Source organism: Osmia bicornis, chromosome 11, assembly GCF_907164935.1.
Source record: "Osmia bicornis bicornis chromosome 11, iOsmBic2.1, whole genome shotgun sequence".
Lineage (NCBI taxonomy): Eukaryota > Metazoa > Arthropoda > Insecta > Hymenoptera > Megachilidae > Osmia > Osmia bicornis.
Genome location: NC_060226.1, coordinates 1240976 through 1261646, shown reverse-complemented (window position 1 = coordinate 1261646; position 20671 = coordinate 1240976). Strand labels below are relative to the sequence as shown.

The window sequence follows — 20671 nt, the reverse complement described above, 5'->3', positions numbered from 1 at the left end:
GATAATTTGTTTTAAAAAATAAAACCAATTGTTGGTTTTGAAAAACATTCACGAATGACTGTAAAATATATATTTAGGTCATCGAATCAGTGAAGTTCGGTAGAGAGAATTTTACTCGTTCGATTTTCAAACTAGATCAGCGCCGTTGTTTTAGGATTGCAACAGACAATCGCCCTCGCAATAAGAATTTCTCATAGTGATCTGTATGTTAAGCTTATTCGTGCATGTGCATGCTCGTGTGACTAAATGCACACGGCAGACTGTAATATAAACGTAGTTATGTTCCTATAAGCCGCCGTGGGAAAGGTAATCGGTCAGAAGGAAAGCAGACTAAAAGATATACATACATGTGTACGAGTAGTACTCGCTTTCAATCTCCTGTAACATGATCTAAATAGCTTCAGGCCGGAAGTTGATTTGTCTTCTTCAAAATTTACGTTAAAAACGAAAAGTTCTTAGCTAGAAAATTATACATTCAAAATAAGAGAATTTTATCTTTTTATTGTTATAAAATTGATGAGAGTAACTCAAGAAATATATGCTTCAGTTTATAAGATTCTCTTTTTTCTTTTTTTTTTTTTCGTTCAATCTTATGAACAGGTATGTTGAATTTTGTAAAGAAATTCAGTTGGTCATTTTCATAGAACCTTTTGAACATACATACTAGATCTCTTCAAATCTTTATTATATGTATTGGACTATATTTATTCTATTAGATAAAATATTAATTCATAATATGCGAGGGTGCTTCTCTTCAATACTTTTCAAAAAATGAATGTTCGTTCGCTCTGCGCATGTTGACTCTGATTGGCTCGTACTGCGCAGGAGCAGTATGGCGGACGGTGTATATACTATGATCGCTATGTGTATAGTTTCCAGAGTCGCCATTCTATTTATTAGTAGTTTATGGACGTAATAAACATTGAAACATTAAAATAATAGTTCTGTTTTACAATTTATAAATAGAAACAAATAAATATGGAATATAATTTCTCACAATTTTTCTGTGGATCGAAAAGTAGTGTTTCTGTGCAAATTAAATTTTCGTAATAAAATGTTTTGTAGAGTAAATTTGTGTTCATATAAAATTGTGCTTGTGCAATTAAACATTATATAAATCTATACAATAAAATGATAATAATTAAACGACTGTAAAATTTTAATCTGACAACTTCTTACACATTAACATTATAAATGGGCTCAAGTAGAACTAAAATGACGCTACTTTTTTTACTTTCATGACTGAAGAAACCTTCCGCCATCATGGTGTACGGTATATTCTAATATGCATCGGTGGTTATGGAGGAGTAAAAATACGTTCGAAGGAAGATGTGAAGGCGGTGAAGACGTATTACGTTTTGTGCCTATTGTGTTATTTACATTTCATTACGTTTCACAAGTAAAATATGTATTATTATCAAAGTGAATTGCACAAGTTAACACCGAAGTGCTAAATGAAGTTAAATAGTGTAATAAAAATGTATGTATTCTAGTATAATAAGCTAAAAAATTGATAAAATCTTGTACAGTTTCTTTTACATTGGTAAGTAAAATTGCACAAATTAATTTATATGTAATTCTTGTATTTATATCATACATGTATAAATCTTGTTATTTATTTTATACAAATATTTAAAAATACACTAAGATTTTTAATAGATTTGTTTGAAATTTTTTATAAACATTTTTGACAGGTTTTACTATTAATGCAAGTTTCATTGTTTCTGTTATAGTTAAAAATGTCAACAGAATATAGCAGAGGTGTTTTAAGAATGGTTGTTGCCCAAATTTGCCAGACAATTGGATGGCATTCTATTAATTCTACGCCATTAGAATTTATGGTTGATCTTATGCAAGAATATATTTTACGAATTTCTAAACTTACTCATCAGTATGCAGAAATTTGTAAGTATTTAAAAAAATATCAAGATGTCTGTTATAAAACATAATACCTTTTGAACGTTAATATATTTCAAGTTAAAATTTTTTTCAGTGGGAAGAACAGAAGCTAATATAAATGATTTAGGTTTAGCATTTCGCCATATGAACATTGATGTGCAAGAATTGGCCGAGTACATTAAAAATGTAGAGTCTGTTCAATGTTCTATAGCAGTACCTAAATTTCCAATCCGACGAGAAAATCATTTGAACTTTCTAAAACCTGGAAGTAGAGAGGTTGTAACAAGACCAGTACATATACATGAACATTTACCAGCTATGTATCCTGGTACTGAAGGTAAAATATGTACTAATTATATTAATACATATTCTTTGTTATATAAATTATAAATTAAACTGCTGAAATACTTATTTGTTTATATTTTTAAATCGGAATATGTTAAAATTAAGTGTAACATGTACAGTATTATTGAAACTAAACAATGGAAGATGATATTAATTTCTTTATGCTTTAATTAAGTTTATTTCATCAATAAATACAAAACTGCAATACTTCAAATCTTAATGTTTAGTAACCCGATGTACATTTATTAAAATAACTAAAGTAACAAAAAATTGTACGAAAAATTTAAATATGAGAATAAGATAAAATGAAGTAAATTACTATTTTACAGAAGAGTACGTGGCAGAAAAATCAGAAAATTTAGTAAATGGTACCGCTGATGTAGCATCGAACAATACAACACCAATCAATAATTCTACAAATGCATCTCCACACAGAATGTCACCACAAGTAGTTTTTAAGCGACCAGGCGATCCTGTTTCATATGAAAGTCCTATAGTGAAGCGTGTAAAAGTATTAGAAGAAGGCAGACCATTGCGTGAAATTCATAGTGTAATGATGACTACTTCTGGTTTTTTATCACCTGCCCGAGAAGGAAAATTACCTGAAGCAAGAACACCTCATCAAACTCGCTCAGATTCACCACAGCCTAGTTCTTATCCCATGGTACCACCCGAACTAAAATATGATAAGAAACCTAAAAAGATTATAAAGAAAGGATTAGAAGACGGTAAAATCGATAAAGAGAATAAAAAGAAAAATCGTGCTAAAGAATTATTTAAACCAGACAAGATAGATAACAATAAAATTAAAAAATTAGCTGGTATGAAAGAATTAGCTAAATTAAAACCTTTGAAGCCTGGAGGTGGAAAAGCACAATGCGCCATGCCAAGTTCATCGAGTAGACCATCAACTCCAAAACTGATGTCACCTAAAGCTAGTGGTAGTCCAAAATTGCAAAAAGTTACACAACCAAAGGCAAAAACAGAGAAAGTAATTGATCTTGTCGATGGATCTACAGCGGTTGAAAGAAAGGAGGATAACATTGATAAATTACCATCAGAGCCGGATAAACAAAAATTAAATATTTTTAAGAAGATTTCAAAACCACGGGAGGATAAGGACAAAGACATATCAGAGCAACATAAATACAAGGAACTCGATTCAAGGGAAAGTTCGCCAGGTTTAATAATAGATGAAAATATTGATAAGCAAACAATTAGTAATGATAATGATGCGAAGAGAGAAGAAAAGAAGACACCTCATACACCGGATGTCCACCTTCAACCCGATGGAGGAGAATTAACTGATGTACCAAGTCCAGAATCTGATGTGTACATGTTTGATGATATGTCTCCACCAGGAACTCCGAGTACGCCAAGAACCCCTGAACTAAATATGCCCACTACTCCTACAGATCATAAGAAAAAGAAAAAAGAAAAGATCAGTAAAAAGAAGGAGTTAAAATCAAGAAGTCCGAAACGTTGCGTTAGTCCGAAAAAGGTAAGCTGGTTTTTCTTTCTATATAGTGTAACATGGTAACACATATACACATGTGCGTGCGTGCACGTACGTGCGAGCACCATTAATTGCTTGAAGATGGCGAAAGACATCGCCGATACGCGATTACCATTTTTCAGACAAAGCTTACCAACGACGTTCCAGAACTGGATGTATTAGATCGGCCAAAAACTCCACAGGCACCTGAACCTCAACTGTCGAAAGATCCAAGTTTCCCGCTTCCGTTTCCATTTTTTCCGGCGTTTCCTCCGGCACCTGGTTTAATACCACATCCTATGTTCCCCAGGTTTCCGTTACCTTTAGGAAGAGGTACTACTGGTCCCCATCCAGCAATGCCAAATTTACCTTTACCGCCTCGTTTTCTAAATTTACCACAAAAATCAGAAGATTTGTCAACCTTACCGAAACATAAATCTGTTGAACGTGAGAAACCTTCTTCAGCACCTTCGTCTACCGAAGCTATGCCTTCAGTAACAAAACATGAAAAAATAGAGAAAGAAAAAGGAGATAAACTAAAGGTGGTTAAGCAGGACAAAGAGATTGTCACACCAGTTCCTACAAATACTGTTGCACCACCATTATCATCCGCACTTGCAGCACCAATTACGTATTCTACACCAGTACCTATCGTGCCGTTATTACTTTCAAAAAGTCCCCAAATTGAAAAACCGGATAAAAATGATAAGGTAATTGTTTGCTTCGGTTCAATTTTTCTCTCTTATGTTTCGACATTTATCAAGTAATTATATGTAAGATAAATGTACATATAATAAAAGTTATACAAAAATTGAAGCGAATAAGAAATTAAATGAAAATGACATTGTTCCTGAACAGTTATTTATTGCATATGATTTTTATTTTCAGAAATTAAAGGAACATAAAAAGGAAAAGAAAGAGAAATTAAAGAAGAAAAAAGAGAAGAAGGAGAAACATAAGGAGAAAAGTGAAAAAATAAAAGAAAAGAAAGATAAGATAGATAAAAAAGAAAAATTAGATAAAATTAAAGAAAAGAAGGAAAAGAAAGATAAGCGAAAAGAAAAAGAGGTACAACAAGTAAAATTTATTATGTTTTTATTTTACTTTTATTATGTATATGTAATATAAAATGACAAATTTTATATTTTGTCGCAGAAGGAAGATAAGAATTCAGAAGCTGTGCCAAAAATAACACTAAAATTAGGGACAGCTTCTCCAAGACCACCAACGCCTGATAGTACTCCGATGAAAAAGATGTAAGTTTATAACTAATTTTTTTTTTTCTTCATCTTTTTATTTACAGTTTATAATTTTTTGTAGTATTTTGAAGCTGTGTTTACTATCATATTAATGTAGTATGTTTTGTTTATTCCTTTTTGATTTTACGTTAATATAGAAGTATAGAGTACATGGGTTTTATTGAATACATTTCTGTCCATTTAATGACGCATATATTATTATTAGGGAACTGTGTTATAGAACTATAAAAACATTGCTGAAGAAGCCTGAGGAGGAAACAAAACGAGAACCAAGCCCAGAGTTAGCAAAAATATCAGCACTAGTAACGCGACCACCAAAACAAAAGTTGGCAAGTAAGAAAACAGAGGAGGGAACATTAGATGGAAGTCCTGTTCTTCCTACAGATACTTTCTCTGCTAGTCTTACTAGTGTGCCACTTGCAACAGTTCCTCGAGCAAAGAAATCTCTCTTCAAAGCCTTACCTCCAAGAGAGATTCCTCACTTTGATCCTGCTCCCAAACTCCTACCTCCTATGACGCCACAACAACCACCATATTATTATGTAAGTACGTTTTATATGGTAAAAATATATTTCAAATATAAAGAAACGTTATATTTTCAAATACTTATGTGTTAAAAAATGAATTATCGAAATTAAATTTAAAATCTCATGCTTAGGGATGTCACTGCTTATGGATCTAAAGAAATAATTTCGTATTTAATTTTCTATATTTTTGTTGTATTAATATCATTCTTTGTGCTTTTAGTTCATGATCTTAGTACAAAGTAATTTTTTCTTTATATACATATTGCTATAAATTGATTATAAACATTTGCATCTTATTAAAGTTTTTTTGTGATGATTATAACTAGAATTTTATTTATTTAAGTAAAAGGAGTTTCATATCAAAGAAAATCATGAATAAGCCTAAGTGACAACCCTATTCTATTATTCGTTCGCACATAGTAATAAATAATTCATATCAGATTAGTTATTTATCAATCATAATTGCTTATCTTCATTATCTAAAATTATATAATATACTTTATCACAAAAAGAAATGCATAAATCGGAGTGGATTTCAAATAGCTGATTTAAATTTTTGACAAAAATTTCACTTGAGCATCATATATCTAACATCATTTTATATATAATTGATATTACTTTTATTGCAACAGTTAACTCAACCCATCGATACTGTTCAAATTTCACCTCATTCCAAAACTTCCTATTTCCCAGTATTTCATATTTTACTTTCTATGCATTTATGACTTGCGGTGATGGTATAATTTTCATTTGGCCTGCTTTATTATATAGTTACGTTTCTCTAAATTGTATTTAGAACGATCTTATAGCTTATATTAGATTTGTTATGTATTTCATGTTGTGGTTATAAGTTTACTTAATTGTAAATTTTAACACTTCTATCATCTTCATATAGGTGGAACTTTACGCGTAGAAAAAATCTTAAAACGTAATTATTCTGTATTTTAAACATTTTTATACGACAAATCAACTTTTAAGATCTTTCGCATATTGCACTACTGCTCAACTGGGTCTTAAACTTCTTCTTCTTTTGATACTTTCTTCTAAAATACAAATACAAAGTGATATTTTTTTCTAGAGGGTTTTTGTAATAGAATTACAAAATTTTTACGAAAATACGTGTTTAACATAATTGAAGCAAGATTTTTAAAAATGATAATTGAGTTCATTGAATGTTTCATAGAAATAATAATTTATACATAAAGCAGTATAAATTTTATCATGTTACATTTAAATGAAAGAAAACATTTTTTAAAGTTTTTACGGTAACACACATCCATCCATATTTAATTAAATATTTATCTCTACACTTCAAGGATTAGATTAAAAAGAAAAAGATGTTTATTTTAGATGCCTATAAGCCATAAAAAGTTTTACACTGATTCAGTACAAATATTTTTGCAATGTGTTTAGTATATTTCAGACTACTGAAATACTCTTTATACTTTTCAAGTGAGGATAAATATTGCTGATACAAAAGTAATTTTTTTTTTTCTAGTTTTATAATTTAAATAACAGTATTGCATGATTTGAGTGATAAAATTACACTCCCTTTGTGTACAGTACAACTGTGATTTGAATTAGTTATGAAAATTAGAAAATATTCTGACATCTAATTGTTTTTTAAATGTATTAAATAATTCTTTGCGCATCTATGTAATTATAGAAAATACTTCTTTTTTATTTAACTAATTATTTAAGTTAACAACTTAACATACCATACTTCTGTTAACGAAGTTTGTGGCTTATATGCATGTAGATAAGTGTTAATGTAATTTTGATGTACAATATTGTAATACATGCTTTCTTAAACAATTGTACAGCACCTAAAGATTCTATATATTTTTATAGAATATTTGTTACACAGTTGTTGTTTTTTGTAAAAAAGAATGATTTCCTCTATACGTTTAATAAGAATGTATTATTATACATTAAATTTTGAAATGACATGCAATGTGAAAACATCTAAAGACCCTAAAGTACTGTTAGACTTCCTTACACGTTGGAATTACATATTTGAAATGCAATGTAAGGAAAAAATTTACAAATCCCATTAATGTACTACTTTTTTGCACAAAGTTAATGTTAAAAACAGAGATTTGAAATTTAATTTGCATTTAACGTGCTTTAAAAGCAAAGCAGTTAATTATTACTAAAATAAACACAATACTTATTCAAAGAGATGTGAATGGTGTATTTGACAGTAAGTGTTCTTTACTGTTTGTTTTACCGTTACAAAAAGATTTGCACATTTAAATTTAAATAAGAGGAGAACATTGACAAGTAATCATCAATTTGACAAACAAATATTGCAATACAAAAGGGGAAATATTAAAGAATCTGCAAAATAGGAAGAATTGATTGATTGCATGCAATTTGCATGTTGTCATTAAACAAAGCATGCAAAACAGTTAGGAATATAACCAACGGTTTTAACGGTACAGAGACGAAAGCAGATGCAGCTCTTAAAAAGGATGATGCTAAGGAAGACAAAGAAAATGGCAGGATCGTGTTGCCCCCAACACCGACCACTACTGTGGTGAGTACATTCCCATTTTACACAAAAGTCGTTAGGTACTCCTTTTAAAACGATAAAACAGTCTATTTCCTATTTGCTCTAACTGAATTAAAACTACATGTGTATGATTTCCTGTGTTCAGTTTAGTTTTTGCCTGAATTTATGATCTTAGACAATTTTTTAGTATTTAGTTTGAAGTTTCCATGAAAAGCTTATTACAACACATGTTATTATAAGACACTTCAGAATTATGATTCTATAATAAAATTTTAATATCATTAATGTATCCAGAAAATTGTCAAGTCAAGGTTGAGACGATTTTTCATTCCTTTACATATTTATTATTAATGAACTTGGAACATAACTTCTGTCTTGATGTTTATACATTGCATTGTCTTATACATGTAATTGCCTTAAACATTAACGTTTATTTATAAAAATTTTAAAAGTAACATATACAATTTCAATTTATAGTTGTAACTGTGACAAAAATGTGCAACTATAAGAAGGGTGAATCCGATAGGGAAAATTAAGTAACTCTATAATCTTGGCTTAACGAACTTGGTCCTTTAAGTAACTCATCAAATATTAAATTATTATATTTGTTTCTATTTGCGGGCCAAGTGAAAATTTAATTACCACAAGCCAAAATCTTAATTTTTATACATAACGTGTTATTCCTTTCCTATTATTCATGTATGTAATATCAAAAGTAAATGGTGTATTTACATATCATTATTCTTATACACCACAACTTGAATCTAATAGTATTTATTAGATATATATAATGTACTATTACAGAATAGTTATAATTGTTTAATTTTAAAACCATTTCATCTTCATTAAACCTGCTGTAACATCTTATTTATTAAGCATCTTACATATTTATATCTCATCAGTCATGCATTACAATTTTTAGTTTCGATACATCATACTTATGTTTATAAATTGCTATATGTTTTACATAAGAATATTTCAATAAATATAACGTTTGTTAATTATTTTATATACTATAAGATATACAAATTTTTGTCATACATAAATATAAGAAATTATTTAGTTTTTATACTATTTAATATGTTTCTATATTTTAAGATGGTACAAAAGATGGGTTGGGTTATTCATAAATATAATAAAAGCAAAATATGTTGTGTTTTTATTGTAATATGAGTTTTTTAGGATCAAGGTGGTACTCAAGTTTGGATATGTCCTGCTTGTGGCAACCAGGATGATGGATCTCCTATGGTTGGTTGTGATGATTGCGATGCCTGGTATCATTGGTAAGTAAAAGATTAAACGTTTATAAACAAACACATGAGTACACACTTGGTTTAAATAATTTCCCTGATTACAAAAATCATACCACCTATAATTTGTTTCTTTTTTTGCAATGTTTGTTTTATAAAATACAGGAAGGAAGAAGATGTTAGTTTCTCGTATAATTACCACACTATAATTAACTTATAATTACATTTCATACTTAGTTTGTGTATTTTAAATGATTCAGGGTATGCGTTGGTATGCAAGTGCCACCAGCTGAAAATGAAGATTGGTATTGCCGTTTTTGCATAGCGAAAAAACAAGAGCTTCATCACGATAAGAAGAAGAAAAAGAGGAAGAAAAAGGTGAAAGTTACTGCCTAGTACAAGCTACCCGGGTCTTGTGTAAGATCCGGCATAGCGATTCAAACTGCAACCAAAGTTAAAAAAGACAGCAAGCTCAGTGTAAAGAGTATAAAAAACAAAAAATTACCGAAAACAGAAATGAAATTACAAATGAAATCATTAAAAGATAAATCTGTATCTACTAAGGGAAAAGCTGGAAAGACTATCGTGAAAGTTAAGGCTGTAAAGAAGAAAAGTAGAAAGATAAAAGATAGTGCAATTCAGTTGATTTAAAAAAAGAAAATGTTACCTTTTGTGATCGTTAAAATAGATTCAGATAATTTTAACACGTTGATAGCTAATAAAAAGAAATTTATACAAATACTAAACTTGAGTTTCGTAACATTATTTTCAAAAAAAAAAAAAAAAAAAAAAACAAAAACACAGTATCTTTTTCTTCTTTCTTTTTTATAGTAAAAGATACATGGAAATGATATTGTATTAATATCATTATAGTATAAAATATTTCCGAACATGTAGAAAAGGATTATGCAAACAATAAAATAAAAATATTTTTTGTACTTCTGTATTTATACTGAATTTGTTTCAGTAAATTATTTAAAAATTATTTCATGGACTTTGTAAAAAGATTATATGATAGATAGGCTTAATTTTAATATATACATATATATTAATGTGTATATATTAATTCAGAAAAATATTGTGCCATAAATGATCGAGTTTTATAGATTCTTTGTGTATATTTAATATTAATTATATATAATTTAAAAATTGAAACAATGTTTGTAGAAATAAATATTATCATTGTTCGAGATATTTTATTTTGTATCAACATTTAAGTAAGATATATTATTTGTGGTAACCAAAGCGTATTGTATCATGGAAATGTTTTATGTTTTATATATCATTTGAAAAATCACTTCTAAGGCAAGTATGTAATATTGGGTATTGTGTTCGCAAATGAATCTGAAATCTATTATATATTTTCCCTGTGCATCAAAAACGCAATCAACGTGTTAAAAGTAATAATCTAACATACAGAGTATCCAAAGGAAGTGTACATGGAAAATGAAAATTTTTCATGCCAATAGAAATCAAAAAGTTCTTTATCATTTTTTACAATTTATAACTTCATCTTCGAAACATGAATTATTGAAGATTAGCGAGTAAAGTCCTAAACTTACAAATTCATGAGAATTTTTATTTTATTTCTTTTGACATGAAAAATTCATAGTTTTCATAGTGAAGATTCTTTTTTTAGATGCTCTGTGTAGTAAAAATTTCTATTGTATGCTTTTTTAATGCAAAAGTTTTTATATAATTAATTACTGTATAAATTGTGTCACTTGTGTTGAATGCATTCTAACAATTCCATGATCATGGACCATTGCAATTGTAATTATAAAGTCGTGTGACTGGCCGCTTTCCGCTTGTAATAATAATTTCTTAATTCTAATTATTTTCTATCAAGTTCCTTTACTATATTAATTAAAACCATATTTGACATATTTCTTTTCAAACTTTTCTGAGCATATCAGAGCATAATATATCTGCTTGTTTTTGCAAAACAACTAATACACCACTTACCACATTGAAACCCTCATGGATAAATTTACACATTTCGGGCTATTAATAAATGCCTAAATATATAAATTTATTCATTTCATTGACAATAAATATTGATAAATAAACGAGATGTAATTTAAATATTATTTGTAATATAATTTATTATTTATAATAATCATTTATATACAATTTAATTATTATACATAAAAGAAATATTACAAAAATGTAACTATAATATATTCAGATATAGCTGTGCTAAAATTAATACAGAATCTAGTTAAACAATTGGGTCTCAATGTGATAAGAATCAAAATTCAATTAAGCGATCTAAAATTCAAATGTAACATTCATTTATTGTTTTTTTTTTATGGAGAAAAGTAAAATTAAATTTTGTTCAAGCAGTAAATAATGTATTTGTAAATTTAAACTTATATATAATAGTCAAATTCAAAAGTTGTTAGGATTAATTTTAATTTTAATATAGTAATATATTAAACATCGTTATATATATAATTTAAAGAGCATATTTCTTTTGTTATTAGATGGTATGTTACGATACAAACAGGCTTATAAAGTCAAGATTAAAATGAATAAAAATGTTTATATATAATAAATATTATGCTTTATAGTTTTGTATCGAAACTTAATTTACAAAATAAGTAATAACATTGTATTGAAGATGATGATGGTAATAATGTATTTATAATAAAATGAAGAAAAATAGAATAAAATAATTTCGCAGCTAAACAATGTATAGAAATGAATCCTGGATGGGAATTTTCATAAATATGAATGTAAATAAATTTTTTACTCGAATCATAAATGGTATTTAATATAAAATTATACATTTTGACATTTGGAAGTTTATATAATTACAATAGATAAATAACAAAATATTTTAACAACTGAGCTACCTATTTTTATGAAATAATAAACAATGCCATTAAACATACAATTACAAGAATAGCTATCGATTGATGGCAACACGATAAAACTATAGAAATTTCATGTATGAAAATATTAATAAATAAAATATAAGACTTTTCTACTTCAAGATAAATATTTATAAAATTCGTATAAGCTGAAAAGTATTTGCATCAGTATCATTTTCAAGTTTCAAGGCCATTAAACATCATTATTTATTTATTATCAAATGTTATTTAAATTTAATTAAAGTTTCAACATTAGCGATAAAATGAAATATTCACGAAGAATAATTTTTATCAAATCTTTTATTGCAAAATGATTAACATTGTAATTTGAAATGTCTATAACTATGTAATACATAACATAAGAATTGTAAAGAGCTATGATATATTTTATAATCAAAAAATTGCGAAGGAAACAAGATTGGCGGTAGAAGAGTGGAATGAATAAAAATCTTCATGGTACCTCTATATCTACTGGTTTTACCCCCACTCTTTATCCGATTTCAGACGAATAGAATAAGGTCTATTCGAAAGGCGGCTAAGAAATATCCAATCAAATGTTGCGTAGTATCGTTATGTTCAGGACATTGCTCACAGAATCAAGATGGCATCCGAAACTAGTACGGGTATTGTGTCAAATGAACGATGTGATGTAAATAACACGATTCAGCAAGTATTTGAACCAATACAAACGGAAACAACTAGTTTAAAAGTGCCGAGAACAACGTGGAATAGTGTTATTAAAGAGACAAACGATTTTTCGGACAATCTCGCTTTACATTCTACCAAGACGCCCACGATTTTCTCTACAGCGTCATCGTTTAACGCAAACACGGAAGAAAAGGAATTACAAAAAAATATAATTTTCATGAGCTCCTCTGGTGATGTGCAAGATCATAATAATTATAAACCTACTGTCAACGCTAAATTACATATATCACCCGTGGAGGCACACAATATGTCCAGCCAGAAGAATGATCTGGATAGTATTGCCTGTATTTCTGAACAGCCAGACGGTAATATCTTTCGTTGTTATTTACTGTTAAATAAATATTTATATCTTTACTCGTAATATATTTAAAGATTAAGAATTACATATGATATAAAATTTATGTTGATGTTTGTATATATAGATGAAGATATTGTTTACAATTAATTTAACAGACATAATATATTATTGTTTATGTAACATTGATTATAGCGTAAACAAAAGACTGAATATAAATAAATCTAATTTAATAAAATCCAATGCTAGATAAAGTGTTGAAACAGTGAATCCGTGATATATGTATGCACGTATATATGTATACATGTATATATAGTATATGAGAATTTTATAAATTATCTAAAAGAATAATTACTGTATATACTTTAATTACTTAAATCAATATTATAGGGAATCCGGATTATTGCAACAATGAATTAAGAAAAACATTGATAGAACCAATTCAACATCCTGTCCATGTATGCATCTACAAGAAATTATATGAAAATATAAAATTTACTTCACGAAACTTGGACAATCATAACTAATATATTTGTTATTTAATAGGTCGATTCAATATGTAACAAAGATACAACTGTATCTAGTGGGATGCTCGCATTGCCAACAAAATTAGAAGGATGTATAAATTTCGAACACAGTAACACGCCTCAATTAGGGGAAAGTCCTCAGAGTAGCGGTGAAATGATTAGCAGTCCAAGAAGTCCAGATTATCCTCCAAGAGTTTCTGATAGTCCGAATACTCCTAATACAACTCTTCCCAGTAGTATGGCGTCGCCAATTACGATTTCAACTATCGTAATGGATACAGCAAAATATGACGCAGAGAATACAAATAATTTAGCCGCTAAAATGAATAAAAATCTGTCTTATTCGTTTTGCGGACAATTAGAAAATACCGACGAACACGTTCCCGTTAAACAAATAAAATCAAACGAAGAAGAAAAGATGGATAAACAAACGGATATTATTCACAGAGAAGTAAAATCAGAGGTTGAAATTAAAACAGAATTGACTGATACTCAAGAGCAATTGAGTATACTCAAATCTGAATGGGCTAGTGATAATATACCTGTGACAATAGGTGGACGTACAGATACTGTATTGTCCCATGATAAACCGATAAACTGTGCTGGCTCTACTTCCTCGAATTCACATTCTAAATCGTACTCGTCGTCACGAGAGAAACGAAGCAAGGAACACAATGAACGACGCTATTGTTCGCGATGTTACAAGCGAAGTAAAATAAAACGAGCAAGCATTGGTGTACAATGTAAACGAGATCGTAGTATCGTTTCGTTAAGTAATAAACCAATGTCTCAACCATTCTCAAAATCTACAAACGAAAATCTCAGGTTAAATTTACAAACGAAAAATTATAAAATGCTACACAATGCACCGGTAAAAAATGAATTGTTAGAAGGCCTAAAGTATAAAAAGTACATTCATATAGAAACTTATCCTAACGGCGGTGCCACTGTTGTACATATGTATCAAGATGAAATTGATACATTGTCACGTGAACAAATAGAAGAATTAGCTCAAGAGTATTTCAGAGTACGTAAACATAGATAAATAATTTAAGAATAAATTAAGTACATTATAATTAGTTTTAAACGGTATCGCTGCTATCAATATAATAATCGTTCGAAAAAGCAAATAAGGAAAATAGTTTCGATATTACAGGTAGTTTTTGGTGAAGACGAAAACGGTTATGCCCATCACGTTATGGGAATAGTACATAATTCTGCCGCATATCTTCCTGATCTTTTGGATTACATGGCAGATAATTATCCTACGTTAACCGTTAAAAACGGTGTGTTAGGAAGAAGCAGTGATATAGAAACTACAACAATGATTCAATACAAGGAACAAGTTTGTAAAGCGTACAGTAATGGTACTGTTAGGTACGGACCTCTCCACCAAATAAGTCTCGTGGGTACTGTTCACGAAGAAGTTGGTGGATATTTTCCGGATCTTCTGCAGAAGTTAGAAGAAAATCCATTTTTAAAACTGGTAAATACAAACTGCGTTATTGTTTAAGATACCATTTTAATGTTTATACGCATATATAAGTGCGTAATATTCTTTACCCCGTTCTTGTTATAGACCATGCCTTGGGGACCACTGTCTGTTGTAAAAATGGATACTCCTCAAGAATCAAATGACGGTCCAATTCTATGGATTAGACCGGGTGAACAATTAGTCCCAACAGCGGATATCAACAAAAGTCCATGCAAGAGACGTAGAACAGGCATTAACGAATTACGAAATCTACAATATTTACCACGTCTTAGCGAAGCACGTGAATACATGTTCGAGGATCGTACAAAGGCTCACGCTGATCATGTAGGCCATGGATTGGATAGAATGACGACAGCTGCGGTTGGCATACTCAAGGCCGTTCATGGTGGGCAACCATCAGAGTATAACAGAATTACAAAAGACGTTGTGGCTTTCTATGCTGCTGATTTTCCTGAGCTAGTTGAGAAATTGCAGCTAGACCTTCACGAACCGCCAATATCACAATGTGTACAATGGGTCGAGGATGCTAAGTTGAATCAATTGCGTAGACAGGGTATTCGCTATGCTAGAATAAATTTATACGACAATGACATTTACTTTTTACCACGTAACATAATTCATCAGTTTAGAACAGTTTCTGCAGTCTCGAGCATAGCCTGGCATGTCAGATTAAAACAGTATTACCCAGACTCGCAGCATAATTCAAGCGTTAGACATGGACGTGTCGGGAACGAATCGTCTCATCGTATAAAGGATAAGAAACTTTTAGAGACTGCTAATATAGGGGACGAACAGAAGGAAAATACAAATCGTCAACGCGTGGATTCGCTCGAAGAGAAGAAAGCGAAAGAAAGAGCTGCTGAGTATCAAGGAAATTTGAAGAAATCAGATCATCACGGAAAACGTAAGGAGGAACGTAAAAGTAGAGATCACTCGAGGCATTCTTCGATTTCGAGCAAGAGAAAGAATTCGAGAGGGGGTAATGATAATTGTTCGAGTATTTTTAATAATAAATGTACTAAGAATAATACAGCAGAACAAAAAAGTAACGAGAAACGGAATGACAAGAGATCTGATAGAAAACACGAAGATCGTCGACGGTCCAATGAAAAATCCAGTCATCATTCTCACAGCAGTAGTAATAGTAGTCATTCCGGAGAGAAAAAGAAATATGATTGTAATAATCATCATCGTAGTCATCACGGTCGATCTAGCAGTAATAGCGCATCGGTGAAAGAAAGCATTTCAAATGTTCTCGAATCTAAGTCAATAAATAAATATGACATCTCGGGATGTTCTTCGAAGGATAGTAAAAAATTGACTTCCTCGGAGCTTTGTTCAACGGAGCATAATATTACCGACTGTGGCAGCACCGTTATCCTTGAGCAGGACGTATTAGCTCAACGGCAAATGATCGCAAAAACGTATGCAACAGAAGTTGTCGACAAGGCTTTAGAGATTGCGATATATAAGTCAAAAACTGACGTTGAAGAAGTCTGTCAGTCACTACGGATTGGCGTCGCGGAGGCTTCGAAAGAGGTGCTAGAAAAAATTCATAAAGAAAGTTTTGAAATTGCCGAACAAAAGTACAAAGAGGATACGACAAAAGTAGAACGATATTGTCAATTACTGGAGATGGAAACCACGATGGCTTTCACGTCAAAAATGGAATGCGCTACCGAAAATGCGGTGAAAGCGCTTATTGAAATGGCTGAGGACGAAGCCAAGGAAAGAGCAAAAAATGAAAAGGTTTGTACATCGACTACTGATAATTCCTGCGAGGAAGGTTCGATACCGGTAACAAAAATTGCTAGTTCTTCTTCTTGTTCTTCGATCATATCTACATCGGCGTCAACAGAAACTGAAAGACACAGTAGTAGTAACGGAAGAAATGGTAGTAGCGATGAGAATTCGTCGAAATTTTCATCGGATGTACATACGATACATTCAGAATCTAAAAGAAAGCACAGAAACGATAAGAGTTCTCGAAATCAACGGCATAAAGACAAAAGGGATCGAGATAGACGCGATAAAGATCACAAAAGGCATCATTATCGTAGCCCTCAGTCTAATAAATCCGAGAATAAAACAGGAGAAAGTAGTAGTAGTAATAGTAGTAGTAAAGGGAATACTTTAAAAATGATTTCGTTACCGAGAGATTATAATGTTTCTAATAAAAGTGATCGTGCAGATAATAAAGACAGTGAAAGGAAATCTGAGAAAAGAAGAGACGGACATCATAGCCACGGTAGTAGGGATCGACAGAAGAAGTCGTCCGGTAATCGGTCGGCTGATTCGGCATTGAGTCGTTCTCATTCGTCGAGTTCGAATCACAAAAGGAAGTCAAGTTCTTCTGACGAACGGAAAGAATCGAAAAAAGTGTGTGTTGAAAAGGATATTGTTCCAGGAACTTCAGAGCAAAATGCTCTTGGTACTACGTTAACTTTAATGACAATGGCAACGGTGGCTCAATCGACGACGACGACGACGACTACGACTACAAGTACTGTCGTGTCAACGTGAAAAGATGAACATTATTTTAAGCTGTAGTACAATCTACTTGTTAGATTAGACGTGGAAAGTCTGCACAGTTGAGCTTACATGCTGACGGTCTCGAATGTATGGATTCAAACTAATGTGAGTATAGTAAATTTACATTCGAATTTACAGAAATATGAGACGCGTATCAATTAAGGATGTGCGGCCCGACTAGTCGGGTCGGTTCGGAAAACATCGGGCGGCCTCGGTCGGGCGTCCGATACATGCGTGCGGTCGGGTAGCTCGACTATTTCGGGTTCGGTCGGGTACAGTCGGGCAGATTCGGACGAACTCCCAAATGATCTTATTTCAAAATTCCATATAAAACAGATTTTGCACATACTTATTGCAAGTATTAACAAGTACACGAAAGTTGGATCGCGGGCCGTGGCCCGCGGGAGCTCGTCCGGTTCAGCCCGACTGTACCCGACCGAACCCGAAATAGTCGGGCTACCCGACTGCACACATGTATCGTACGCCCGATCCTTTCCGAGCCCGTCCGAGTCCGTAATATCGGATACCCGCACATCCCTAGTATCAATACATTAAATTATAAAAAAGAATACAATGTGTCAGACATTACCAGAATAGAACTAATTGTCGTGTTTTATCCAAAGACCAGTTAGAATTGTTAGTAATTGACAAAATTTGCTATCGTTTTCATGCAATTGTACACGTAATTAGTCTTAACAAGAAAATTTAAACTACGAAGTTAGTATTTATCGTCTAAAAGCACTTTCTAATATTGAATCGCAAAGATTATTTTGCTATAAAAGAAAATGAAACCCAGGGCGTCTCATGTATTGCTAAGAATGAAAAAAGATGAATAAATATTTATAGAATAGGTGACCAATATGATATGTACAAACAAAATTTGTACAAATTTGTGATCAGAAATTAAACGGATCAGCGTATTATTGCTGTGCATTGTATATAAATGAATACGTTAATCTATTCAAAGAATCGTACGAATCTTGTTTAAATTATATACATATGTACATATATAAGTGTGCCTGAGTATTTCTCTAATGTGTATGTTTGCGCGTGTATGAACGTGTGTATGCAGACATATAAGCATTTGTGTATGAACGATTGTATGCGTGTATATGTATATACTTATGTGTATACGCGCTATACACACAGGTATATGAATGTTTGAAAGAACAAAGCGAAAGTGTAAATATAAATTATTTATAACTTGACACTCTGCGCGAATTAAAAGTTTTACTTTGCAATCATTTTTCTAATTATATTAGAAGAGAAAGAAGATTATCAATACTGAAGGAAAAAGACTTTCTGTACATGTAAATTAAGCTATTTAACAATTATTTCAACGGTGAAAAAGAAGGACGATAATCTTCTATTATATATGTATTGTAGAGCGAAAGAAAAAAAGCATTGTATTGTTATTTCAAAAAAAAAAAGAAAAAAAGTGTGCAGTACCATAATGGTATGCGCATTTTTTTTTTCATGTGTACCATAAAAGAAGTCTAATCATAGTAATATATTGCTAGCAAAATTAATATGTAATAGCACTTTCTGTATCTCGATGAATTTTATTTATACGACAAAATCGATGAAGGATAAAAGCCGACAAGAAGCTCGGTGTACATGTATTATGTCCTTGTTATGACGTGAATCTTTGATTTAGTTTGATTAGTAATTAACAGTTAACAATACAGGTTAGCGACAAACGAAACGCAATGAACTTTTTTCGCTCGGTTTAAAATAAACGATAACAGATCACTTAATAATGAAATATCTGCCAGTGCAGTTAATAATGGCCAATCAAAATGGCATCGTGTAGATTTGTGCATATGAAACATTATTTAATAGCGAGAAATATTGTAAGAAAGGAATATTCGCATGAGAAAAATATATTCTGTTCTATGAAATATAACATTAAGCTTATTTAAACATTATTTTTATTCAGAATTACAAATTGTATTATGTACTAAATGCTGAAGAAAAAAAAAGTATTTGTATCATCTGAACAGTTCCAAACCTAGCTGAAATTTGTTAGATTAAAATAGTATACTACATGAAATAAAAAATTTTATAATAATAATAATTTTACCAAAAGATTATGTGTATGATTGAACAATCGTTTTGAAACATTCTTATAATTGTTTTATTTTCATTTTGATTCTTAGACATTTTCTAAAAGACAATCTTTATTAAAGATCTTTCGACGTTTTAAGTTTCATTAAAGAAAAAAAATAATGAAGAATGTTATACATCTTTTATGAAACGAAATTTATGTAAAAAGCAAAAAGCTGATAAATTCTTCGTTAGGATGATTACTATACTTTTTCGAATTATTTGAAAAATGTTTTGTTTAAAAAGCTCAGAATTTCAAATACACCATATCTTATGATATAAATATACTTACTGTTAATATAATTAAATTACATTACTTTTAACACACTGTCTTATGTTAGATGTGCTCGATGTTCATATTAGTTTTATAAGGTGATAGTTTCATTTTCCATATTTTATGTATTTCTTTTTTTTTCCTTATGTTTATGTATATAGCGTGAGTTATTGCGAATATTTTTTTCATTTTAAATTATTTCGTAACATACACTTGCACCTATTGTAATACAAACGGTAATATTGTTCACGTTTTCACATTGATTACATACTACTAAAAATATATAACTACAACTTTTTAAAAACAAAAACAATAATAAGTAGTGAAGTTGTACGGAATGGGCTAGAAGTTAACGAAACGGTATTAATAACTAACAGCCCATCTTGTATTTGTATGATATGTTAAAATCGTACAGTACATAATATAAAAGTTACGTTTATAAATTTTAGAAATATTCTTTAAATGCCGGTATTACGCGATAATTTTAATTTTTTCTTTTATATACGAAAAGCGATACAGCATCGAACAAAATAGGCTTTCTTAGGGTAACTGACGTTACAGGGGAAAC

At 30.6% G+C, this 20671-nt stretch overlaps 2 protein-coding genes across 6 annotated transcripts; both read left to right on the top strand.

Moving 5' to 3' along the window:
• The first annotated feature begins 895 nt into the window (after nucleotides 1-895).
• On the top strand, nucleotides 896-10562 carry LOC114878563 (transcription initiation factor TFIID subunit 3). Of its 5 annotated transcripts, none has more exons than XM_029192498.2 (11): nucleotides 896-1543; nucleotides 1734-1905; nucleotides 1994-2236; nucleotides 2574-3745; nucleotides 3883-4449; nucleotides 4628-4807; nucleotides 4895-4995; nucleotides 5204-5331; nucleotides 7970-8064; nucleotides 9223-9323; nucleotides 9551-10562. In XM_029192498.2, the coding sequence occupies exons 2-11, from the start codon at nucleotides 1740-1742 to the stop codon at nucleotides 9684-9686; spliced, it is 2889 nt and encodes a 962-aa protein (XP_029048331.1). In that variant the 5' UTR covers nucleotides 896-1543; nucleotides 1734-1739; the 3' UTR covers nucleotides 9687-10562. The 5 variants fall into 5 exon arrangements, with proteins under 5 accessions (XP_029048331.1, XP_029048327.1, XP_029048328.1 ...); XM_029192494.2 differs by having other exon boundaries at nucleotides 896-1480; nucleotides 5204-5540; nucleotides 9551-9709; XM_029192495.2 differs by having other exon boundaries at nucleotides 5219-5540; nucleotides 9551-9709.
• Nucleotides 10563-12752: 2190 nt separating this feature from the next.
• On the top strand, nucleotides 12753-19811 carry LOC114878561. Its single transcript, XM_029192487.2, has 5 exons — nucleotides 12753-13179; nucleotides 13560-13627; nucleotides 13716-14723; nucleotides 14853-15182; nucleotides 15276-19811. The coding sequence occupies exons 1-5, from the start codon at nucleotides 12768-12770 to the stop codon at nucleotides 17712-17714; spliced, it is 4257 nt and encodes a 1418-aa protein (XP_029048320.2). The 5' UTR covers nucleotides 12753-12767; the 3' UTR covers nucleotides 17715-19811.
• Nucleotides 19812-20671: the final 860 nt, after the last annotated feature.

Bases quoted from the DNA above. Each gene is read 5' to 3' on its own strand.
- LOC114878563 (XM_029192494.2), top strand. From the start codon at position 1,740: ATGTCAACAGAATATAGCAGAGGTGTTTTAAGAATGGTTGTTGCCCAA. The intron at 1,906-1,993 runs GTAAGTATTTAA...AATTTTTTTCAG, and splicing joins TCATCAGTATGCAGAAATTT to TGGGAAGAACAGAAGCTAAT. The intron at 4,808-4,894 runs GTACAACAAGTA...ATTTTGTCGCAG, and splicing joins ATAAGCGAAAAGAAAAAGAG to AAGGAAGATAAGAATTCAGA.
- LOC114878561 (XM_029192487.2), top strand. From the start codon at position 12,768: ATGGCATCCGAAACTAGTACGGGTATTGTGTCAAATGAACGATGTGAT. The intron at 13,180-13,559 runs GTAATATCTTTC...TCAATATTATAG, and splicing joins TATTTCTGAACAGCCAGACG to GGAATCCGGATTATTGCAAC. The intron at 13,628-13,715 runs GTATGCATCTAC...GTTATTTAATAG, and splicing joins CAATTCAACATCCTGTCCAT to GTCGATTCAATATGTAACAA.